The sequence below is a fragment of the Rhinoraja longicauda genome, chromosome 20 (assembly GCF_053455715.1).
Source record: "Rhinoraja longicauda isolate Sanriku21f chromosome 20, sRhiLon1.1, whole genome shotgun sequence".
NCBI lineage: Eukaryota > Metazoa > Chordata > Chondrichthyes > Rajiformes > Arhynchobatidae > Rhinoraja > Rhinoraja longicauda.
The window spans coordinates 29,897,413-29,924,246 of record NC_135972.1 but is presented as its reverse complement, the minus strand read 5'-3'; the positions used below and the strand labels follow the sequence as shown (position 1 = coordinate 29,924,246).

The 26,834-nt window shown below is 45.3% G+C and overlaps 1 protein-coding gene across 1 annotated transcript in view; it reads right to left on the bottom strand.

Moving 5' to 3' along the window:
* Positions 1-26,834, bottom strand: part of LOC144603703 (thyrotropin-releasing hormone-degrading ectoenzyme-like) — a 96,337-nt gene that overhangs the window by 67,469 nt on the left and 2,034 nt on the right. Inside the window, exons 2-3 of the mRNA XM_078417348.1 lie at positions 26,399-26,834; positions 2,424-2,697 (exon numbers count right to left, since the gene is read on the bottom strand). The exon at positions 26,399-26,834 is cut by the window's right edge and continues 911 nt beyond it. Of these exons, the coding sequence (XP_078273474.1) occupies positions 2,424-2,697; positions 26,399-26,834 (710 nt within the window). The remainder of the gene's footprint in view (positions 1-2,423; positions 2,698-26,398) is intronic.

The following is a 26,834-nucleotide window of genomic DNA, read 5'->3' as shown; positions in this document are numbered from 1 at the left end:
AGTGTAAAAGAGACATATCAGGATAAAAGTGAATGCCAGAGAAAAGGGGAAGGATGTTGTCCCTGTTTAGTTTGGTTTAGTTTAGTTTATTGTCACGTGTACAATAAACTAAACTAAACAGGGACAATATCCTTCCCCCGTTCTCCCTCATATTGGGGCACTCTGTCCAAATCTATTATCATCAAGGCACCAACTCCATTCCTCTACCTCTTAACCGTACAAAAATGAACCAATTGTCGCTCACAATGAAGAAACAAGGAAATGCAGATGCTGGTTTATACAAATGGACACACGGTGCTGGAGTAACTCAGCGGGTCAAGCAGGATCTCTGGTGAACATGGATCGGTGACGTTTTGGGTTGGGATCCATGGTTAGACTGAAGAAGGATTCCAACCTGAAACGTTGTCAATCCCTGTTCTCCAGAGATGCCACCTGACCCGCTGAGTTACTCCAGCACTTTGTGCCCAATTGTTGGTTTTACTGTTGGTCTTATGATGGGTACTTGAACACATATTTGCAGCATTATTAAGAAAACGTTATGGTATCACCCGACTCTAACACTACTGCAGTTCATTCTTCTGTACCTTTAATAATTCCACGCTTGACTATTCTGACACAATCCTGACCACCACTCACTCCATCCTGCTCTCTACAAAATGGATGTTATGCGTTCCCCTTAAACCCATCACCCCTGAGTTTGTTGATCTGTAATAAAGCTCAGTTGAAATTTGCATGCTTCCATGATTTCTGCTCCTGCCGATAAATTCCTCAGTTCCCAAAACCCTCCACGGCAGCTAAGTTGCTCAAACTCTTACCTCTTAATCACCCATGTGTTTCATTGCTCCACCTTCGAAGCCAGTCTGCCAACTACCAATGCCCAAGTTGTGGAATATCTTCCCTACATTTCATCACTTTCCCAACTTCTTCTCCCCTAAAACAATTCTTGAATCTACTTCTGTGACCATAGTTTTAGTCATCCGCCCTAATACCAGCTTAAGTGATGGTGGTCTCATTTACTTACTCATTATATCTTCCCTTGCGACACAGGAGGTGGTTTGTTACTGCACTTCATTTTGTCATGTAAAGTGTTCTTCCCACATTATGGTGAATGTGCCCGCTATCCCTCTCTCCCATGCATCTGATCCCACCACTCATTAATACACTGGGTTTAATTTACAATGGCCAATTAACGGCAACAAGGGAGTCACAGGGAGAACGTCAAGACACGAGAGTCAAAAGTCAAGTCGCGAGTAGAGAGTATTTAATTAGCATTTATACCAACAACGGAACATTGAAATTCTTACTTGCAGCAGCGTAACAGGCCTTTAAACACAACATTCATAGGTAGCAATTTTTTTTTGAAAATCAATAAATTAATAACCCCAAATTAATAACATGCAAACTCCACAGGGTCAGCACCAAATGTCAGCAGCAAACCTGAGCCATGGGGCAGCAGGTCTACCAACCATGCGAAACAGAAGGAGGCCATTCTACCCCTTAGACCCATGCAATGACCCAGCAAAGCAATCCCGTCAATCCCATTCCTCCCCTTCATATTTCATTATAGCTCTGCAACATAAGCCAAAAGAAAGGGACTAAAGAAAATCCTGTCAATGTGTTCATAATACAAATAGCGATTGCTTTTCCAAAATAGTCTGTTAATTAATTAAGAATGGTAAAGTTATCTGAAAGGCCGTTACATGTGGACCTGTGTCTTGCATGTACTAACAGCAATAAATATGTCAATGGTTACAATGCAATAATATGAACATTGAATTCTCCAATTTTAAGTAACTAAGCAACAAATTCCCTCCACCTTCCTCCCCCCCCCCCCTCTCTTCCCTATACCCGAGCAGGATTTGCAAACGTTCCTCCCACAATCCCATCCCAGATACCTTTTCTCCAGCTTCACATTTCCCACCTTTCTCGCCTGATCTCCGAATCTTTGGCCTCTGTCCACCCATTTGCCAATCATACTCCCCTCATCTGTATCCACCTATCGCTCGCCTTGCTTTGTCCTGCCTCCCCAGCTCTCTTCCTGCTTTCCCCCCCCCCCCATCGCTCCCCTAATACAAACAGTCTGGGGAAGGTTCCCGACTCAAAACGTCGCCTATCCATGTCTTCCACAGATGCTGCCTGACCTGAGTTACTCCAGCACTTTGTGTCTTTTTTTTGTACACCAACATCTACAGTTCCTTGTGCCAATTTTTTTCGACTGAACTCTTCGAAAGAAGAGCTCCTGAAATAAAAACGTTCCGTTTTTCCCATGCACTGAGAAATTCAGAATATTGTTTTATCACTTCATATTTTCAGCACATATCATCTGCTCTTAACGAATCCAAACACCATCCTACATTGTGACATTCTACAGTGATATCCACTTTGATTTCTGTATTGCTGTTAACATTGAAGCACAAACTTACAATGATGCCACTGTCAGTAACTGTCTCCTTGTAGGTGAAGTTGCAGATTGCCCAGGCCAGGTAGTATGTTGACATTCGGGGCGTTTGTACAAATTGTTCAGTGACCCACCCTCCTTCCTCGTGAGTGGTGACATCAACTGGCATGTTGGACAGTGCCAGGTAACTGTCTTGGTGCTTGATGCCGATTGTAAATGTTGCCTTGTAGATAGGCTCATCAAAGCATGGAAAGGTCTTACGGGCATGTGTGGGAGAAAACTGGGTCACTGCAAGATACCTGGAAGAAAATGGACAAAGGATTATGAGGCAGCTTCTATTGGGATTTTAAAACATTGGAAAAAAAAGTTATGTTAAGGTTCAGCCTGAAGAAGGGTCTCGACCCGAAACGTCACCCATTCCTTCTCTCCTGAGATGCTACCTGTTCCGCTGAGTTACTCCAGCATTTTGTGTCTATCTTTGGTTTAAACCAGTATCTGCTGTTCCTTCCTAAACATGTAGATGAAGCAATTGTTTAAGACACAGAGAAAAGGTGTAGAAGCAAAACTGGTAGGTTCCAGCTGAAATGTCAACCAACTCATGCTGCCTTCTCTCCAGAGACGCTAACTTTCCTCTGAGTGACTCCAGCATTTTGTGTCTATCTGAGGTTTATGACTGACGGCACAGTGACTCAGCTAGTCGAGCTCCTGTCAGAGGCCCAGGTTTTATCCTGACCTCGGGTGTTATCTGTGTACGGTGTTTACACCTTCTCCCTGTGGTCACGTGGGTTTCCTCCGGGTGCACTGGCTTCCTCCCACATCCCAAAGATGTGCAGATTTGTAGGTTAATTGGACCCTGCAAAGTAGCCCTTAATATGTAGGGTCTGGATGAGAGCACAGAGCTCGTGTGAAGGGGTGCTAGATGGTCGGCGTGGAATCGCCAAAGGGCTCCGATTCTAAGCAGAGGTCATGCTGACACGCGAGTCATAAAACAAGAGGTGCACTCGAATACTTCATGCATAACTTTGAAGAGAAGTTTGAGAATACTGATTTCACACCAAAGCTCAAAGTTTTTATTAAGTAAATAATCAATAATGGGTCACTTCCAAAAGCTGAACATTTCAATTATGTTTCAACATCAGTCTTAAACGATCTTGACTTCAGTTGAAGGAAATCAGCTGGTTTTTTTCCAGCCTTGAAAATCAAAGTGGCTACTTTATTCTCAGAATTCTTAACATTATCTACTGGTCGCACAGTTACATTTTTCTTTACATATTTTATTCACTAGGACAGAGGAATGGATCGAGTAAATGCATGGAGTGTCTTGCCCAGAGTAGGTGAATCAAGGACCAGAGGACATAGGTTTAAGGTGAAGGGGAAAAGGTTTAATAGGAATCTGAGGGGAAACGTGTTCACATGAAGGGTGGTGGGTGTATTAAACAAGCTGCCAGAGGAGGTAGTTGAGGCAGGGACTATCCAAACATTTAAGAAACAGTTAGACAGGTACATGGATAGGACAGATTTGGAGGGACAGGTGGGACTGGGGCATGTTGGCCGGTGTGGGCAAGTTAGGCTGTTTCCACAATGTATCACTCTAAGACTCTCTCTCTCTCTCTATGACTATAAAGTTCAAAAGAATTGTTCATGAGTACAAGCATTGATTCACTGTCTTTCAGTGTGTCGAGCAAACTTTTCTAAATCAATCTAGGACTTTTACACGTTCTTCTGTCAGCGATTGCCCTCACTTATGTTACATTCCAACCTCCACTTATATCAAACACATGGTATTTTATATACGACACAATTGCTTCCACACAAGAAACAGCTTGCATAACCAAGCTGGTTCCTTCCACAATGCTTCCCCTGCTAATCATGTCAATAGGTTCAACACGATAGTTGTCACTCAAAGAAATGTCACAGCCTTCTCCTGTTCTATTTAAAAATAAAAAACAAGTAATTGTGGGCAAAATCTACATTGGTTTATTTACACATTAAATTACAAGTGAAAGTAAAAGAGAAATCAAAGATATTTTAGATGGAGTACTTCGGCTTGCACATGATGTAAGATTATTCCAATTTAAATTAAATATCTGAGATTTATGTGATTTTATTTTGATAATTTTTGACTGAGAGGTGATGCTAGTAATTCAGGGGTGGGAGGGGGGGAATTTCCATGTGAATTCCTTTTCTATAACCTTGTAACCCAACTACAAGATTCTACACTCACAAAGACTAAGAAGTATTTCCGTAAAGCTGCTGCTGAATTATATTTGGCACGGTAGCGCAGCGGTAGAGTTGCTGCTTTACAGCGAATGCAGCGCCGGAGACTCAGGTTCGATCCTGACTACGGGTGCTGCACTGTAAGGAGTTTGTACGTTCTCCCCGTGACCTGCGTGGGTTTTCTCCGAGATCTTCGGTTTCCTCCCACACTCCAAAGACGTACAGGGTATGTAGGTTAATTGGCTGGGTAAATGTAAAAAATTGTCCCTAGTAGGTGTAGGATAGTGTTAGTGCACGGGGATCGCTGGGCGGCACGGACTTGGAGGGCCGAAAAGGCCTGTTTCCGGCTGTATATATATGATATGATATGATATGCATTTCAAGAACATGGGTCAGTGGATCAAACTCCTCCCTTCCTCATAGGAGTTCATTGGAATTTGTTCTCTAGAAGGACTATAATTGTTCAAGATAGAGACACGAGAGACTGCAGATGTTGGAAAATGGAGCACAAAACAAACTGCTGAAGGAACTCAGTGGATTTAGTTTAGTTTAGAGATACAGCGCGGAAACAGGCCCTTCGGCCCACCGAGTCCACACTGACCAGCGATCCCTGCACATTAACACTATCCTACACACACTCGGAACAATTTACTCACGTAACAAGCCAATTAACCTACAACCTGTACGTCTTTGGAGTGTGGGAGGAAACCGAAGATCTCGGAGAAAACCCACGTTCGCGGGGAGAACGTACAAACTCCGTACAGACGGCGCCCGTAGTCGGGATCGAACCTGCGTCTCTGGCGCAGCAAGCGCTGTAAGGCAGCAACTCTACCGCTGCGCCACCGTGCCGCACCAAGCAGGATCAAGCAACATACGTAGAGCCAAAGGGATGGTCAAATCAAGTTGAGTCAAGCTTATTGTCATATGCATGTACAGAGAGATACAGGTACAATGAAAATCTTGCTTACAGCAGCATCACAAGCACAAAGACTCAGACAACAGAAAAAAACGTAAATTATACATAACCTACACATCATTCCACAAGACAGTGAAAAAGAAAAGGTCTGTGTGAAAAACAAGATGTTAATGCAAAATACAATTAGAAAACACGTCTCTGGTTGTGTACAGGAACTGCAGATGCCGGTTTACACTAAAGATAGACACAAAATGGTCCAGAAATGCTTCCTGACCCATTGAGTTACTCCAGCATTTTGTATCTATCTTCCATGAACATGGGTGTCAGGCGTGCAGCACCTGGCGAGGGGGATGCCGGCAAAAGCCATCAATTGCAGAACTGTCTAATACTAGGGGGAAGTGTAACAAATAAAAGACAGTGTTAAATGTCCTTCTGTAGCACAATTGGCCCAAAGATCTTCACAACATCTGACAATGTAACATTCTGGTAGTAGAAAATAATAAAGGTTGCAATGTAACTGGTGGGATACGGCCAGGGCGGCAGGTATCCTTTATGAAACTCCAGCCTTCCTCATGCAATGCACTGTGAAGATCGACTGGAGATCGGGGTGGCACAGTGGTGCAGCGGTAGAATTGCTGCCTTGCAGCGCCAGTGACCCAGGTTCCATCCTGACCACTGGAGCTGTTTGCATGGAGTTTGTACGTTCTCCCCATGGGCTTTCTCAGAGATCTTCGGTTTCCTCCCACACTCCAAAGAGATACAGGTTTGAGTGTTGGTTGGCTGTGTGTGTTGGATAGTGTTAGCGTGTGGGGTCGCTGGTCGGTGCGGACTCGGTGGGACGAAGGGCCTGTTTCCGCGACGTATCTCTAAACTAAACAACTAAAAACTAAAACGCACATGGTTTGTCACTAAAACGTCACAGGGCGACCGCACAAACTCCATGCAGACAGCACCCGTGGTCAGGATCAAACCTGGGTCTCTGGCGCTGCAAGGCAGCAACTCTACCGCTGCGCCACCGTGCCGTATTTCCTTGATCATTGTTGCATTCATCTCTCTATATCACCATCTATATATCTTGTTTTCCTTTCCCCAGACTCACAGTCTGAAGAAGGGTCTCGACCTGAAACATCACCTATTCCTTTTCTCAAGACCTGCTTGACCCACTGAGTTACTCCAGCTTGTGTCTGTCTTGGGTTTAAACCAGCATCTTCCAACACATTGAATCTATTAAAACTACAGCTTTCAAGCTGGGAGAATACATCTGTAGATCGGCAAAGGAGCAAAACATCATGTACATCCGTGCCTGGTTTATGCGATACAACAGTGCTTTGAACACAATCCGCGCGGTGCTAGGAGACCAGTTACATATGTTTTTAACAGTAAATTCTAGTAATAATTACAGGCTCTAATTGTAACTGTTCATGTTAAAATTAAATCTTATAATAATTCCCATAATTACCTACCCTGTGACATTATTCAAATGTGCTCTTCGTCATTTGTCACTTAATTCGCAACACAAGGAACAGCTACATTTTTGTTGTGGGATTTTTTCCCCAATGATCAAATTTAGACATTTTAGTTTAGTTCAGTTTAGATACAGCGTGGAAACAGGCCCTTTGGCCCACCGTGTCTGAACCGACCAGCGACCTCTGCACATTTACACTTGGCTCCACACACTGGAGACAATTTACATTTATACCAAGCCAATTAATCTACAAACCTGTACCTGAGGGGAAACCGAAGATCTCGGAGAAAACTTACACAGGTCACGGGGAGAACGCACAAACTCCGTACAGACAGCGCCCGTGGTCAGTATCGAACCCGGGTCTCTGGCGCTGTAAGGCAGTAGCTCCACTGCTATGCCACCATGCAATTTTCTTGTTATCCTTTCTCAATAATGCTTATATTACACATATAGTATTCATTCATAATATTCAATATATAGTATTCAATTCTTATATGTGTCTCATTATGATTTGAGTTTCTTTTTCATTTTATCTCAAAACTAATAGGACTGCTCATAATTTGTAATTACAAAATTCAGCAGTATCAAATGCTCCATTCTAGCATTTTGTCCAAGGGTCCATTTTCAAGCCAATTGAAGAAAGCATTTCATCCATAATTCTTTTAACAGATGCACAACTAACTTGTCCAATTGCCAATCTTGGTCATCTGAGATATTCTAACAGCTACCATAAATTACATTAGCAGGGGAATCATCTAATCCAACAGATTTCAAAACCTGCAACAATGTTTTGCCTCTATCAAGTAGAAAAAGGAGTAGAATTATCTTGCACATTTACCAAATAACATTATTTTACATTTATTTCCTTCACTGGGATTTTAGGCTGCAGTAGATTTTTGAGGCAAATCGCTTCATTGTACTCCAATAATATGTTAGCCATTTAGAAAGAAAGGCACAGTGTGGAAACAGGCCCTTCGGTCCACCGGGGCCATGCTGGCCATTGATCATCTTCTCCTACTGGTTCATTTATTGTTTGTTTATTGTCACATGCACTGAGGTACAGTGAAAAGCTTTTGTTGCATGCTATAATTCTACATTACCCACTTTTGCATACGTACTCACTGGGGGAAATTTACAGAGGCTGATAAAACCTACGAACTGGCATGTCTTTGAGATGCGGGAGGACACCAGAGCAGCCAGAGGAAACCCAGGTGGTCACAGGGAGAACGTGCAAGTTCCACACAGACAGTACCCATGGTCAGGATCAAACCCGAGCCTCTGGCACTGTAAGGCAGCAAGCTCCGCCTGGCTACATTTACTATTTACCACCAGCATTTTGGTTGCCTGTGTAAAAACGGCACAATGGATAGGGAATCCATATTATTAACTGATTTAACTTGGCCAGTTGATTTCTCTAACTTCAGATAGTTCCTCTGTCCCTCTCTTTCCCCTCCCCCTTCCCAGTTCTCCCACTGTCGTCCTGTCTCCAACTACATCCTATCTTTGTCCCGCCCCCTCCACTGACATCAGTCTGAAGAAGGGTCTCGACCCGAAACATCACCCATTCCTACTGTCCTGAGATGCTGCCTGACCTGCTGAGTTACTCCAGCATTTTGTGATACCATAGATTTGTACCAGCATCTGCAGTTATTTTCCTACATAATTGGCCAGTTCTATGTTCTAGCTATGAGTTGAAAATTACCTCCCTTGAGCATTATCTGACAACAGTCACAGTACTGTAAGATGAAGGAGAAGGAAAACACTTTGAAAATTAAGTTGGGAAATTGTAATTGCTGGGAAATTAATTGTGTTTCAATTTCAACGCCAAACGTTCATCAGAAGTTCAATCAGAACGGTGTTAACATGCATAAACAAGGCAATAAAGTTTTGCCAAGACACCAAAGGAGTCAAGGCTCATGCCAAGAGATCCAAGGCTCAAGCCAATAGATCCAAGGGCCCTAGGGTTATGCCAAGGGATCCAAGAGTCCAAAAGATATACCTAGGGATCCAAGCAAAATTCGTCCACTACTTCACACCACTGTACTGACGGAATATTGATGGGACCTGTGTACCCACTCCATTGAACCATAAGCACATGGTTCAATTACACCATCTGTAATGACCACCAGTAATGATGGTGTTCCCATCATTACACCATCAGCAATGGTAGAAATCAAAATCTATGTCCACACAATCAGTATTAAAACTTAATAAGTGGACACAGAAATGAATTGTACATGTGGAATAAGTAGATAAAAGAATGCAATAACTTAATTCATTTTTATTCTACTTGTTAAACTAATCTAACAAAAATAGACAATAGACAATAGACAATAGGTGCAGGAGTAGGCCATTCAGCCCTTCGAGCCAGCACCGCAATTCAATGCGATCATGGCTGATCACTCTCAATCAGTGCCCGGTTCCTGCCTTCTCCCCATACCCCCTCACTCCGCTATCCTTAAGAGCTCTATCCAGCTCTCTCTTGAAATCATCCAACGAACTGGCCTCCACTGCCTTCTGAGGCAGAGAATTCCACACCTTCACCACTCTCTGACTGAAAAAGTTCTTCCTCATCTCCGTTCTAAATGGCCTACCCCTTATTCTTAAACTGTGGCCCCTTGTCCTGGACTCCCCCAACATTGGGAACATGTTTCCTGCCTCTAATGTGTCCAATCCCCTAATTATCTTATATGTTTTAATAAGATCCCCCCTCATCCTTCTAAATTCCAGTGTATACAAGCCTAATTGCTCCAGCCTTTCAACATACGACTGTCCCGCCATTCCGGGAATTAACCTAGTGAACCTACGCTGCACGCCCTCAATAGCAAGAATATCCTTCCTCAAATTTGGAGACCAAAACTGCACACAGTACTCCAGGTGCGGTCTCACCAGGGCCCGGTACAACTGTAGAAGGACCTCTTTGCTCCTATACTCAACTCCTCTTGTTATGAAGGCCAACATTCCATTGGCTTTCTTCACTGCCTGCTGTACCTGCATGCTTCCTTTCAGTGACTGATGCACTAGGACACCCAGATCTCGTTGAACATCCCCTTTTCCTAACTTGACACCATTCAGATAGTAATCTGCCTTTCTATTCTTACTTCCAAAGTGAATAACCTCACACTTATCTACATTAAACTGCAGCTGCCATGTATCCGCCCATTCACAAAACCTGTCCAAGTCACCCTTGGTCACCAAGGTCCTATTTAGAACAATTACCTCTGTCATATGTCCCGCCCCCAGTACCAGCTTAGTTGGGTCCCCTGCTAAGTGCGAAGAATTCGCTAAATTTTTCACCAACAAAGTTGAGAACATTAGAATGAACATTTCCCCTCCCACCCGTGACCTAGCTGTCTCACTAGTCTGTTCATCTAAATTGGACTGCTTCCAACCCGTCACTCTATCCTCCCTTGCAAAGCTTGTCTCCGCTACAAAACCTGCAACCTGCCCCCTTGATCCTGCCCCCACTGCCCTTCTGAAGGATGTCATTGCAATAGCCGGTCCCAGCATCCTCTCTATTATCAACAGTTCTCTGGCCACTGGCACTGTTCCAACCAGTTTCAAGCACGCGGTGGTCCAGCCCCTACTGAAAAAACCTAACCTAGACCCCACCTTGCCTAGCAACTACAGACCCATTTCCAAACTGCCATTCCTGTCAAAAGTCCTTGAAAAGGCAATTCTAAACCAATTAGTACCCTACCTGCACCAAAACACCATCCTGGAAAGTTTCCAGTCAGGTTTCAGAGCCCACCACAGCACAGAGTCTGCCTTGTTGAAGGTACACAACGACCTGCTTCTCGCCATCGACACCGGCGACTGTGCAATCCTGCTCCTTCTCGACCACACCATCCTTATTGACCGTCTCCGGTACGCGGTTGGCATTGATGGCACTGCCCTGAGTTGGTTCGCTTCGTACCTCAAAGATAGGAGTTTCACCATCAACATAGGCAGTTATTCCTCTGCTCCAGCTAGCCTCTCCTGCGGAGTTCCACAAGGCTCCATCCTAGGCCCCATTCTCTTCTCTCTATACATGCTCCCCCTTGGCCAAATCATTCAAAGGCACGGCATTTCTTTCCACTGCTATGCCGATGACACTCAGCTTTACCTCCCCCTGAAACCCAACAACCAGTCAAATTTAAACAGCCTCTTACACTGCCTTGAGGACATAAAATGTTGGATGGCACAGAACTTCCTCCAATTAAATGAGAGCAAGTCTGAGGTCATCCTATTCGGCCCCCCCGACTCCATCAAATTGATAAAGGCAGTCTTGGAAGTCTATCCTGCCTAGTCAAACCGCATGTCAAAAACCTCGGCATGATATTTGACTCTGCATTAAAATTTGATAAGCAAGTCAACGCTGTGGTAAAAGCCAGCTTCTTCCAACTTCGAACCATAGCTAAAATCAAACCTTTCCTCCAATTCGACGACACAGAAAAAATCATTCACGCTTTCATTTCCTCCCGCCTAGACTACTACAACTCCCTATACACTGGGATCAGCCAATCTTCCCTGTCCCGCCTGCAACTGGTCCAAAACGCCGCAGCGAGACTCCTGACGGGTACCCGTAAAAGGGACCACATCACCCCGATTCTGGCCTCTCTCCACTGGCTCCCTGTACGGTACAGAATCAACTTCAAGCTCCTCCTATTCACGTATAAAGCCCTAAATGGACACTCCCCCCCCACATCAAAAATCTTCTAACCCCCCTCTCTAACTCCAGGTCCCTCAGGTCGGCCGACTTGGGGCTACTCACTATCCCGCGGTCTAGGCTTAAGCTCAGGGGTGACCGCGCTTTTGCGGTTGCAGCTCCTAGACTGTGGAACAGCATCCCTCTCCCCATCAGAACTGCCCCCTCCATCGACTCCTTTAAGTCCAGGCTCAAAACCTATTTCTACTCCCTAGCGTTTGAGGCTCATTGAGGAGGCGCTGTGAACTGTTTGCGTGCTACTGTATGTTTCTTTTTTTTTTCCATTGGAACCTAATCAGATGTACAGCACTTTGGTCAACGTGGGTTGTTTTTAAATGTGCTATACAAATAAAATTGACTTGACTTGACTTGACCCTGCGGCCTTATTGCATCTTCCTCACAATTCACACTACCCCCCAGCTTGGTATCATCTGCAAATTTGCTAATGGTACTTTTAATCCCTTCACCTAAGTCATTAATGTATATCGTAAATAGCTGGGGTCCCAGCACCGAACCTTGCGGTACCCCACTGGTCACTGCCTGCCATTCCGAAAGGGACCCATTTATCCCCACTCTTTGCTTTCTGTCTGTCAACCAATTTTCTATCCATGTCAGTACCCTACCCCCAATACCATGTGCTCTAATTTTGCCCATTAATCTCCTATGTGGGACCTTGTCGAAGGCTTTCTGAAAGTCGAGGTACACCACATCCACTGACTCTCCCCTGTCAATTTTCCTAGTTACATCCTCAAAAAATTTCAGTAGATTTGTCAAGCATGATTTCCCCTTCGTAAATCCATGCTGACTCGGAATGATCCTGTTACTGCTATCCAAATGCTCAGCAATTTCGTCTTTTATAATTGACTCCAGCATCTTCCCCACCACTGATGTCAGACTAACTGGTCTATAATTACCCGTTTTCTCTCTCCCTCCTTTCTTAAAAAGTGGGATAACATTTGCTATCCTCCAATCCACAGGAACTGATCCTGAATCTATAGAACATTGAAAAATGATCTCCAATGCTTCCACTATTTCTAGAGCCACCTCCTTAAGTACCCTGGGATGCAGACCATCAGGCCCTGGGGATTTATCAGCCTTCAGTCCCATCAGTCTACCCAAAACCATTTCCTGCCTAATGTGGATTTCCTTCAGTTCCTCCATCACCCTAGGTTCTCCGGCCCCTAGAACATTTGGGAGATTGTGTGTATCTTCCTCAGTGAAGACAGATCCAAAGTAACGGTTTAACTCGTCTGCCATTTCTTTGTTCCCCATAATAAATTCCCCTGCTTCTGTCTTCAAGGGACCCACATTTGCCTTGACTATTTTTTTCCTCTTCACGTACCTAAAAAAACTTTTGCTATCCTCCTTTAGGGCCTCCTTCCAGTCAATTTTGGCCAGCTCCTGCCTCATGCCTCTGTAATCCCCTTTGCTATACTGTAATACTGACACTTCCGATTTTCCCTTCTGCCTTTCCATTTGCAGAGTAAAACTTATCATGTTGTGATCACTGCCTCCTAATGGCTCTTTTACCTCTAGTCCCCTTATCAGATCAGGATCATTACACAACACTAAATCCAGAATTGCCTTCTCCCTGGTAGGCTCCAGTACAAGCTGTTCTAAGAATCCATCTCAAAGGCACTCTACAAACTCTCTTTCCAGGTCCATTTCCAACCTGATTTTCCCAGTCTACCTGCATGTTGAAATCTCCCATAACCACCGTAGCATTACATTTGTGACACGCCAATTTTATCTCCTGATTCAACTCGCACCCTATGTCGAGGCTACTGTTTGGGGGCCTATAGATAACTCCCATTAGGGTCTTTTTACCCTTACAATTCCTCATTTCTATCCATACTGATTCAACATCTCCTGATTCCATGTCACCCCTTGCAAGGGAATGAATATCATTCCTTACCAGCAGAGCAACCCCACCCCCTCTGCCCACCTGTCTGTCTTTTCTCCTTTGACTCCTCCCACTTCCTCCAAACCAGAGGCGTGGCTATGGGCTCTCGCATGGGCCCTAGCTACGCCTGCCTCTTTGTTGGGTACGTCGAACAATCCCTGTTCCAGACGTACACTGGCCCCATCCCCGAACTCTACCTCCGCTACATCGACGACTGCATTGGTGCTACCTCTTACACCCATGCAGAACTCACTGACTTTATACACTTCACCTCCAATTTCCATCCTGCCCTTAAATATACCTGGACTATCTCTGACATCTCCCTCCCGTTTCTGGACCTCACCATCTCCATCACAGGAGAAAAACTAGTGACCGACATTTATTACAAGCCCACCGACTCGCACAGCTATCTGGACTACACTTCTTCCCACCCGGTCCCCTGCAAAAAGTCTATCCCCTACTCCCAATTCCTCCGTCTACGCCGCATCTGCGCCCGGGATGAGGTGTTTCACACTAGGGCTTCCGAGATGTCCTCGTTTTTCAGAAAACGGGGCTTCCCCTCCTCCATTATAGATGAGGCTCTCACTAGGGTCTCTTCTACATCCCGCAGCTCCGCTCTTGTTCCCCATCCCCACACTCGCAACAAGGACAGGATCCCCCTCGTTCTCACCTTCCACCCCACCAGCCAGCGGATCCAACATATTATCCACCAACATTTCCGTCACCTACAACAGGACCCCACCACTGGCCATATCTTCCCATCCCCTCCCCTCTCTGCGTTCCGCAGAGACCGTTCCCTCCGCAACTCCCTGGTCCACTCGTCCCTTCCTACCCAAACCACCCTAACCCCGGGCACTTTCCCTTGCAACCGCACGAGATGCAACACCTGTCCCTTTACCTCCCCCCTCAACTCCATCAAAGGACCCAAACATTCTTTCCATGTGAGACAGAGGTTCACCTGCACCTCCTCCAACCTCATCTATTGCATCCGCTGCTCTAGATGTCAACTTATCTATATCGGCGAAACCAAGCGCAGGCTCGGCGATCGCTTCGCTGAACACCTGCGCTCGGTCCGCATTAACGCAACTGATCTCCCGGTGGCCCAGCACTTTAACTCCCCCTCCCATTCCCAGTCTGACCTCTCTGTCATGGGCCTCCTCCAGTGCCATAGTGAGGCCCGCCGGAAATTGGAGGAGCAGCACCTCATATTTCGCCTGGGCAGTTTGCGGCCCGGTGGTATGAACGTCGACTTCTCCAACTTCAGATAGCTCCTCTGTCCCTCCCTTCCCCTCCTCCTTCCCAGATCTCCCTCTATCTTCCTGTCTCCACCTATATCCTTCCTTTGTCCCACCCCCGACATCAGTCTGAAGAAGGGTCTCGACCCGAAACGTCACCCATTCCTTCTCTCCCGAGATGCTGCCTGACCTGCTGAGTTACTCCAGCATTTTGTGAATAAATGTCTTTTCTATATGTTGTGTACCCCTGAATATTCAGTTCCCAACCCTGGTCCTCTTGTAGCCATGTCTCAGTGATCCCTACATCATACTTGCCCATGACTAACTGAGCCTCAAGCTCATCCACTTTATTTTTTATACTACCCGCATTTAAGTACAACACTTTAACTTCTGTATTTACCTCCCCTCTCACATCGGTCACAAATGGCCCTGCCCTTAATCTCTTTTCCCCTCTAGAACTTCTGTTCCCATTCTTCCGAGAGTCTTCTGCAATATCTCCTGTATTCCCTTTAACCTCATCTTCATATTCACAATTTGTTAAAATCAGACGGTTGATTAGAAAAATCTTTCTAAAAAGTAGACATAGAGATAATAATGTATATTCAGTTTTCTCAAATTGGGAATCCAGTTGGAGAGATCTAGGATGTGTCTCACGTTCCTTTATTTTTGCTTTACTCTCAATGACACCAAATAATTAATTTCTTCCTACTTTTATACATTTATACTTGTACTGACCCATGAAGATATTAATGGAACCCCGTACCTATTCCTTTATGCCATAAATTTCAAGTCGTTTCTGACACATATATCTAGTAAAAAATTGGGAATAGTTTGCAGACATATTCTTTAGGTGGTCAGTGGAATCCATCACTCCCGTACTAAGGTGCCATTACAGTCTACTTAAATAATAGTTGAGTTCAATCATGTAACACAAGGTCTTTTGGATACATGGAAATTAGAAGGATGAGAGGGGATCTTATTGAAACATAAAAGATTATTAAGGGATTGGACACGCTAGAGGCAGGAAACATGTTCCCGATGTTGGGGGAGTCCCGAACCAGGGGCCACAGTTTAAGAATAAGGGGTAGGCCATTTAGAACGGAGATGAGGAAGAACTTTTTCACTCAGAGAGTTGTGAAGCTGTGGAATTCTCTGCCTCAGAAGGCAGTGGAGGCCAATTCTCTGGATGCTTTCAAGAGAGAGTTCGACAGAGCGCTTAATGATAGCGGAGTCAGGGGATAGGGGGAGAGGACAGGAACGGGGTACTGATTGTGGATGATCAGTCATGATCACGGTGAATGGTGGTGCTGGCTCGATGGGCCGAATGGCCTACTCCTGCACCTATTGTCTATTGCAATTCATGCCTTTTGAATGCGTTTCCTTGAACCTTTGGTGATGACGACACAAGAATCCCGGCGAGCTGCGTGGGGTGGAAGTTTCCGGTGAGTCGCGGCCACACCCCCACAGCAGGCCCGGCTCGCCCGCCAGGGATCTGGGAAGCCGCCGAGCCTGGCCCCTACTCACCCTGAAGACCAGGAAGCAGAGGCGAGGTGGGGGGGAGTGGTGGGGACTTGTCTGGGCTTACACAATAATGAAAGGAATAGATGGAGTGGATGTGTGAGAAGGAACTGCAGATGCTGGTTTAAACCGATGATAGACACAACAAAGCTGGAGTAACTCAGCGGGTCAGGCAGCATCTCTGGAGAAAAGGAATGGGTGATGTTTCGGGTCGAGACCCTTCTTCAGACTGGTTAGGGATAAGGGAAACGAGAGATATAGACGGTGATGTGGAGAGATAAAGAATAACGAATGAAAGATACGCAAAAATGTAACGATGATAAAGGAAACAGGGCACTGTAAGCTGTTTGTAGGGTGAAAATGAGAAGCTAGTGCGACTTGGGTGGGGGAGGGAATCAATAATCATACCACTGGGCCGTAAGCTGCCCAAGCGAAATATGAGATGCTGTTCCTCCAATTTGCATTGAGCTTCACTCTGACAATGGAGGAGACCAAGGACAGAAAGGTGTGTGAGGGAATGGGAAGGAGAATTAAAGTGTCCAGCGACCGGGATTTTAGGTTGGTTCACACGGGCTGAGTGAAGGTGTTCAGCAAAACGATCGCCCAGTCTGTGTTAGGTCTCGCCGATGTATAAGAGTCCACATCTTGAACAACGGATACAGTAGATGAGGTTGGAGGAGGTGCAAGTGAACTTCTGACCAACCTGAAAGGACTGTCGGGGTCCCAGGACTGAGTCGAGGGAGGAGGTATAGGGACAGGTGTTGCATCTTCTGCAGTTGCAGGGGAAGGTATCTGGGGAGGGGGTGGTTTGGGTGGGAAGTGATGAGTTAAACAGGGAGCTGTGGAGGGAACGGTCTCTGCGGAAGGCGGAAAGGGGTGGAGATGGGAAAATGTGGCTAGTGGTGGGATCCTGTTGGAGGTGGCGGAAAGTTTGGAGGGTTATGTGTTGTATGCGACGGCTGATGGGGTGGAAGGTAAGGACTGGGGAATCGGTCTCTGTTGCGAATTGGGGGAGGGGAAGCAAGGGCGGAGCTGCAGGGGACCGAGGAGACATGAGTGAATGCCTTATCTATGATGGGAGAGGGGAACCCCTGGCCCCTAAAGAATGAGGACATCTCGGATGTTCTAATATGGAACACCTCATCTTGGGCGCAGATGTTGCATACGGGGGGAATTGGGAGTGAGGGATAAAGTCTTTGCAGGAAGCAGGGTGGGAATTAGCGTAGTCGAGATAGTTGTGGGAGTCAGTGGGTTTGTAATAGACGTCAGTCAATAGTCTATTTCCTGTGATGGAGACTGTGAGATCAAGAAAGGGGAGGGAGGTGTCGCAGATGGTCCAAGTAAATTTGAGTGCAGGATGGAAATTGGTGGTGAAGTTGATGAAGTCCATGAGTTCTGCATGGATGCAGCAGTCATCAATGTAATGGAGATAGAGTTTGTGGATAGGGCCCGTGTACGCCTGGAACAGGGATTGTTCAACGTACCCTACCAAGAGGCAGGCATGGCTGGGGCCCATGTGGGTGCCCATAGCTACGCCTTGGACCTGGAGGAAGTGGGAGGAGTCAAAGGAGAAGTTGTTGAGGGTGAGGACCAGCTCCGCAAGGTGGAGTAGAGGGTTGGTAGATGGAGATTGGATGGTTCTGCGGTCGAGGAAGAAACGGAGGGCTTTAAGGCCTTCCTGGTGGGGGATGGAGGTGTAGAGTGACTGAGCGCCCATAGTAAAGATGAGGGAGTGGGGGCTCGGAAAGCAGACGTCATTAAAGAGACGAAGGGCATGTGAGGTATCATGGACATACATCGGGAGAGATTGGACCACGGGGGATAGGATGGAGTCAAGGTTCGTGGAAATCATTTCCGTGGGACAGGAGCAGGCAGAAACAATGGGTCTGCCAGGGCAGTTGTGTTTGTGGATTTTGTGGAGAGGGTAAAAACGGGCTGTGAAACGATAAGGTTGGAGGCTGTGGAAGGCAGACAGCCAGAAGAGATGAAATCAGTAATGGTGTTTGAGATTAAGGCCTGGTGCTCATCTGTGGGATAATGGACCAAGGATAAGTTAAAGGAGATGTCTGGGAGTTGTCGTCTGGCCTCAGCCCAGTGGAGTTCAGCGTGTCAGACTACCACAGCCCCTCCCTTGTCGGTGGGTTTGATTATAATGTCAGGGTTGTTACAGAGTGAGTGGAGGGCTGTACGTTCAGAGGGGGTGAGGTTAGAGTAAGTAAGGGGAGTGGAAAAGTTGATGTCACGCCGGAAGTTAGAAATAAAGAGGGCCCATTGAGGGTAGAAGGCCGTTCTGGGGAGTCCAAGAGGAGGGGGACCGGTGGAGACGGGCGAAGGGGTCATCACTGGGTGGTGAGGAATCCTTCCCATAGAAAAAGGCACGGAGTTGGAGGCGACGGAAGAAAAGCTCTGTATCTAAGAGTGAATAATGCAGTGTTTGACTTTTTAGTGATGTCTAACATAGGTAGATATGCAACAGAATGTTCATATTCTGTTGTGTCTGGGTCTGTGTTCCAACTGTGGCAATCTCACAGGAATTTAAAATATTCCTCTTTGCTCTACAAAGAGCAAAGGAACAATCTGCCCCAACACTTCTGCCTCAGTCAGCACCACTAAACAAATTATCTGGTCATTATCACATTGCGAGCTAGCAGTGTGCAAAACTGTCTCCACCTCACCTGCATTACAGTGATTACACTATTAAAAAAAAGCACTTGACAGACTAGTCACAAAGTGCTAGAGTAATTCAGCAGGTCCGGCAGCATCTCTGGAGAACATTTTAGGTCAGGATCCTTCTTCAGACTGATTGCAGAAGGGCGGTGAAACACATACACCTCCTCTAACCTACAATAGACACAAAAAGCTGTATGAAGAATGGTCTCGACCCGGAACATCCCCATTCTATCTCTAGAGATGCTGCCTGACCCGTTGAGTTACTCCGGCTTCTTGTGTCTATCTTCCGTTTAAACCAGCATCTGCAGTTCCTTCTTTTACACCTCTTTTAACCTTATCTACTGCATTCGGTGCAACTGATAGGGTCATCTTTACATTGACAAGAGCAGGCGTAGACAAGGCAACTTTCGCCCAACACCTGCATTCGGTTCTCCAAGGCCTGGCCTGGTAGGTTTGATCCTGGGTCTGACCAAGCTGGCAATTCATGGGTCACAGAGCCAGGGCTCCGCCCGAGCAGACTGCTTGCCCCTTTTCCACAGGGCCGTTTTTACAGCATTATGGGCCCCCGGGCAAAGCAGTGTACTGGGGCCCCTACCGTTACTCTCCCCCACCCCCCTTTCCCTACCAGCCCCCCCCCCTGTCGTGCTGGCGAAAAGCACTTACCGAAAAGCACTTAGCGATGGACTTAGGGTGCTACATTGTTGCAAAAAGCAGTTACAGATCGCTGTGAGAAGCACTTAGTGACCGAAAATGTTGCGAAAAAAGCACTTATTGAACCTACATTTTTAAAGTAGTATTTATTTATTGCAAGTCACTTAACATACACAGATCAGCATGGGGCCCCTATGCTCGTGGGGCCCCGGGCAAGTGCCCATCAGATCCATGCGTTAAGACGGCCCTGCTTTTCCAGGGTTATATCCGTGCTCGGATGTCCCTCAGAAAAGAGCACGCGATGGGCACGGACACCATGGGAGATATTCGGGACTGCTGGGCACCCACTGGGGGTTGACTGTATCCCGGATCAGGATTGCAAAATAGTCATTTGATATTTAGTAATAAATAGACCGAGGACCCATTGAGCCCAAACCTTTCCTGCATTGGTGCAGCACCCTCTCCTCCCTCCCCCCTCCCACTCCCCCCTCCCCTCCTCCATCTCCCTCAACCCCCTTCATCCTCCCTCCTCCCCCCTCCCTCCCTTCGCCCATCCCTCCATCCCCTCCCTCCCTAGGAGATAGATTTAAACTTTAAAATGTGAATAACTTAAAAAATATAACACTGATTTCAATGAAACTTCTTCCATTAGCACCAAAGGGATGACGGTGAGTAAGGTGGGCCTAAAATTGTCACGCTATCGTGTACCGTTTTGGCTTTAGTTCAGGAACAAACAAACAAACAAACGAGAGTTTTAGTATATAGATAATATTTGGTCATTTTTGTATTATGGTGGCAAGTATGTTGTTATTGATCGTTTTGTAAACATTATTATTGTAAATAATTGAATAAATTTAATTTTGTTTAAAAAAGGCCTGTTGGAGCTCCTGATTGCAAACCATTTTAATGCCCCTTCCTATTCCCATACTGACCATACTGTGAGGCCACACACATACTGGATGAACAGCACCTCATAGTCTACCTGGGTAACGTATAGTGTATCCCTAGAATTCTTCAAGATCAGTAATCTGCCCGAGCCTTGTTGGCCTCCCAGCGGAAAGAGATGTCCGTCAAAGAATGTTGCCGACTGGCCCGCTGCAGACTGCAGGAGTACGTGCTGAGGGACGCACTGAAGCTCGGTGCAGCCAACGCCAAGGCTCTGTGGGGGAGGACCACAGTCTAGGGTCCTTCCGCTGCTGGACATGGGGGGCAGGGTGTGGTGGAGACGCCCCTCCAAATAAGGGATACTGGGTTAATGTCTGTAAATGTAAGTAAATGTCTGTAAATTTGGAAGTGAATGCCTGTATCGAATGTGTAACCTCCGGAAATGTCGGATGGGTTTGTTAAAATAGATGTTTTGTAAGCGATATTTATTACTTGAATAAAGTATTTTTTGATATTAAAAAAAAAAAAAAAAAGTTAACTCACCAAAAAATGCCCGCCCCCTTTCCCCACCCCGTCACATCCCTGTGCCCCACAGGGGGTGGGTATTTTTGCATCCCTTATCTTCCTTTCTCCACTCCCTGTCCCTTTCAACCTATAATCCTTCCTCCAGCTCCACAATTCATGCCTCCCCTCTCCTTATCTCACTATCTTTTTGTTTTTTCAGCTATGGCCTTCGTCCAACCATCTGGCAATCAAAGCCCTCCCCCTTACCTGGATCCACCTATCACTTGTCTGGCTTCATCCCACCTCCACCTCTCTTCCAGTTTTCTTCCATACTCCCTCCTTCCATCTACTGTACCTGAAGAAAGGTCCCGACCCGAAACTTCACCTATCCATGTCTTCCAGAGATGCTGTCTGACCCGTTGAGTTACTCCAGCACTCTGTGTCTTTTTTTTTTGTAAACCAGCATCTGCAGTTTTCCTGTGTCTAACTGATAGACTATGAAGCTCTTTCATGGCACCTTCAAATGTACAATATGCTTTTTAATTTAAAAATATCTTTATAACATAATCTTTCTCATATAGGTATCCTAACTCCATTTTGCAATCAACACATTGTTGAGTGAGATTTTATGCATATCAGAAATCCACAGAAACTACCAAGCTATCTAATTAACCTTTTATAAATGAGCATGAGTAACAGAGTATGCAGAAGAATATTCATTGCTCATTGCATTTACTCCACTAACACAAATTTGGAAACATGCGACAAATCCAAGGTGTCCAAACCAGCACATCTCTCAGTTGTGAACTAAAACTTCAGGGATGAATAAAAGAACATGGATAGGTGACATTTCAAGTCGGAACCCGTCTTGAGTCTGAAGAATCGTCCCGACCCAAACGTACCTTTAGTTTAGTTTAGAGATACAGCGCAGAAACAGGCCCTTCGGCCCACCGAGTCTGCACTGACCAGCGATCCCCGAACACTATACTACACTCTAGGGATAATTTTTACTAAGCCAATTCTGAATCTTCACCCAATTTAGAAAGTAGGCTATGCTTTTATCCCTTCTACCAGAGTGCTTGACCATACACTTTGCTACGCTGCATTCATTTGCCACTTCTCTGACCACTCTCCCAACCTGTCCAAGTCCCTCTGCAGATTCTCTGCGTCATTAACTCTACCTGCCCTCCGTAACATTCACAAACTTGGCCACAAAGTCATCAATTCCATCATCCACATCATTAACATATGACGTGAAAAGCAGCGGACCCAACACCGACCCCTGCAGAACATCACTAGACACCGGCAACCAACCAGAAAAGAACCCCTTTATTCCTTCTCTTTCTCTTCTGTCAGTCAGCCAATCTTCTATCCATGATGCAGATAGACACAAAGTGCTGGAGTAACTCAGCAGCCCAGGCATTATCTCTGGAGAAAAAGAGGATGGGTTGCATATTCGGGTCGAGACCCTTCTTCAGCAAGTACCTTACCTCCAACACCATGGGCTCCTATCTCATTTAGCAGCCTTACGTACGACACCTTATCAAAAGCTTTCTGAAAACCCAAGATAGTGAATGAGAGGCTAATTTTGGCGCAAAACAAAAAAGGAAACTTTAAACATTGTTTTCAAAAGAAATGGGACTTCTTTGGATAAATTATGGGTTTACAGAATGTAACTTGGAATGTGATGAATGGAGCATGGAATCTTTTCATATTCAATTATACCATATCTACCCAGATTAAATGGATAATTATTAGATGTTAATTAAAGCTCCCTTGAGTCTATTCTCCTTCAAAAAAAACATTAAACCTCTAAATCAATTCACCAAGCTATAATCAGCCTGTTTATTAAGTCAATCTGTGCATCTGTGCATTTTCTGTGTTTTAGCATCCTTGTCAAAGCAATTTTCCATCCAGTTATCACTTCTTTTTCCAACTAACTGAATGCTTTATTATATCACAAGAGTTGAGTTAGGATACAAAACTTTTCAAACTTATTAGCTTTGAACTCTGGACAATTTTACTGCATGTATCCACATCTGTTAGGTTTGAGACAATCAAAGCTTATTTCGACTTAAATCCTGGCTACCAGCAGAGCCAGGAGATTCTCCACATCAGTCTGAGTGGAAATCAAACTCAGGATAATCCTTGTAAAAGAAATTAGCACCTCCAAATTTATAACTTCCATCAATTTTCATCTTTCCCTCAAGATAAAATGGTGTTATGTGAAATTAGCCGACTGATGCTGTCCAAAATATACACCTGCAGAATAACTATTCTATACATGCACCTGTGACAAGCTGGAACTCTGGAACTGGTCATTTTCATAATGGTCAATTCAACACTTCTTTTATGCAGCCTAATACCGATCTTCTCTGGTGACTGTTTACTGTTTAATCATTTGATGCAGCAAGTACAGATTTAGTTTAGTTGAGAGAAACAGGCCCTTCGTCCCACCAAGTCCACACCAAACATCCATCCATCACCTCTTAACGCTGGTTGTATGTTATCTCACTTTCTCATTTGCTCCCTGCATATTAAGGTGTAATTTATAGAGGCCAATTTTAACTACAAATCCACACTGCTTTGAGATGTCGGAGAAAACCAGAGCATCCGGAGGAAACCCACGCGGTCAAAGGGAGAACGTGCAAACTCCACACAGGCAGCACCCGAGGTCTGGATTGAACCCAGATCCCTGGCACTGTGGGGAAGCAGTTCTACCTGCTGCGTCGCTGTGATGATCTGTGCATTTTGATTCCCTGAAATTAACATTTTTTTCTCTGCTGACCACGTCTGATAAATTCATTCGAGCTCAATATCTGCTGCAAGTGGGCCTGGATGGTGCAATGATTGTAGTTATTTTGTATCAATGCAATGCTGACAGTAAAGCAAAATGTGCAGAATAATGCAGTTCGGCTGATTATTTCCAGAAATCGGAATCAGGCACCTGTAGCAGGTGGAAATGCAGCGCTCCCCTCCATCATGAGCACACACACATTTTAGTTTAGTTTAGAGATACAGCAAGGAAACAGGCCCTTCGGCCCACCGAGTCTGCGCCGACCCGCAACCCCCATTCACCAACACTATTCTACATGCTAGGGAATCCGAGGGACAATCTACAAATTTCACCAAAGCCAATTATCCTACAAACCTGTGCGTCTTTGGAGTGTGGGAGGAAACTGGAGCACCCGGAGAAAACCCACATGGTCACAGGGAGAACGTACAAATTCCGTTCAAACAGCACCCGTAGTCTGGAATGAACCCGGGTCTCTGGTGCTGTAAGGCAACAACTCTACCGCTGCACCACTGTGCCGCCCTTATAAAAATTGCTTTGTATAAAATATATTGCGATTTATTTTCCGACGCCTGAAAAACTTGATGATCCACCTAATTAGTTTCCGTTTTTAAAGACATTGCCAGGATACTGAGCTCCATTGTCGGAGTAATGTAGCTCTGTGAAGTTTAGTTTTCCCATTGTGTACGCAACTGTGTTTGTAGCAGGTGATAGACACAAAATGCTGAAGTGACTCAGAGGGTCAGGCAGCATCTCTGGAGAAAAGGAATAGGTGACGTTTTGGACCAGAACCCTTCTTCAGACATGGCTCTGTTGTAGCCAACTAAACATAGGTGCAACCAGACCAGGCATAAAACCAACCATATAGACTTCCTTCCACTCACCTGGTAACCGTGTGGTAGTGGTGCAATGATAATGGAACTGTTAACTAACAGCAATTAATCTCCATTCATTTGTCCACATCATGACATACTTTGTTTAACAACAATGCAGCACTGATTTCGGGAGGTTTTCCTCATTGTGCCCCGATATGTTCAGGGTTGTATCTTATTATATCACATTTTCTATTGAAATTCAAATTTTAAATAACTTTTTTTTTTAAATTGCAATTTAAAATGTTACTCAGTGCTATTTAGGGTGATCAATAAATCTTTTCATGTAGGAAGGAGCTGCAGATGCTGGTTTATATTGATGATAGCCGCAAAATGCTGGAGTTACTCAATGGGTCAGGCAGCATCTCTGGAGAAAAGGAATAGGTGACACTTAATCAGAAGGGTCTGACCCGAAACGTCACCTACTCCAGCACTTTGTGTCTATCTTTGGTAGAAAAACAGATTCTGCAGTTCGTTTCTACATTTTAAGTTACACCGGCACTTTGTGTCATTTTAATAGTCACGAGTCAAGAGTGTTTTATTATCATATTCCCAAACATATACATACATACATACATACATACTTCTGAAGAAGGGTCTCGACCCGAAACATCACCCATTCCTTCTCTCCGGAGATGCTGCCTGTCCCGCTGAGTTACTCCAGCATTTTGTGTCTACCTTACATACATACATATATATATTGAACTTAATATCTAAATAGATAGATATGTACACACATACACACACACATACAGTGAACTTTTTTTTCGTTTATTATATTGTTAACAGAGTACTATGTTTATATATTCAGTGGTGCTGCTGGAAGTAGGGGATCTTATAGAGACGTATAAAAGACCCTTCTTCAGAAGTATGTATGTATGTATATGTTTGGGAATATGATAATAAAACACTCTTGACTCGTGACTATTAAAATGACACAAAGTGCCGGTGTAACTTAAAATGTAGAAACGAACTGCAGAATCTGTAAGTACTAGACAAGCTAGATGCAGGAAAAATGTTCCCAATGTTGGGGGAGTCCAGAACCAGGGGACACGGTCTAAGAATTAAGGGGAGGCCATTTAAAACTGAGGTGAGAAGAAACTTTTTCACCCAGAGAGTTGTGAATTTGTGGAATTCTCTGCCACAGAAGGCAGTGGAGGCCAATTCACTGGATGAATTTAAAAGAGACTTAGATAGAGCTCTAGGGGCTAGTGGAATCAAGGGATATGGGGAGAAGGCAGGCACAGGTTACTGATTGTAGATGATCAGCCATGATCACAATGAATGGCGGTGCTGGCTCGAAGGGCCAAATGGCCTCCTCCTATGTTTCTATGTTTCTAAGTAAGAATTTCATTGTTCTGTTTGGGACATATGACAATAAAACACTCTTACATACTCAATAAAGCATTATGGCTATATATCTGTATAAATTCCGTACATTTCCCCGGTGTGGGACGAATAAAGGAATATATTATATTATTAAAAACACACACAACCCAGGCCAACAATAACAGTGCAAACTATATTCTACACCACTAAACAATGTTTCACCTCGCTTTCTGGATCCCCATCATAAAAACCAGCAAGACAGGCTACATAGGCCGTAATCGGTCTACATATCGATCCCCGTTTTCCCAGAGCTTGCTGTTTGCCAAGAGGTTTCACTTTCAACAGGTAACATACCTCCTCTCCCCGGCTGTTATATACGAGCTTCGGAAGAAGCCGAGCAGTTCGTCAGCGATGTGAGCGCCGTAGGTGACAGTCACTGTGTAACGCTGGTGTGCCCTGAGGTCGTGGCTCAGGATGATCACCAACACTTGGTTCTGCGGGTATAAGAAGTATCTCCTGAGCCGGAGAGGGGCAGAGCTGTTTGCAACAGTCACCCCTTTGATGGCCAGCTTGTCCGCATGCAGTACGATGTGCCTGGTGGGCATCATGCAGTCTATCTGGATGCCCACCACTCCGGAGAAGGTGAAGTTGTCCATGAAGACAGTCATGTTGAGGTCGTAATGGGAGGGTTTGACAGAGGAGGGCAGTCTGAGCTCAGCCCACGGTTGCACTGGTGCCTTGCTGCGGCCAGGGTGACCAGAGCCCTCTCTGCTGTGGTTGTCCTTGTCCG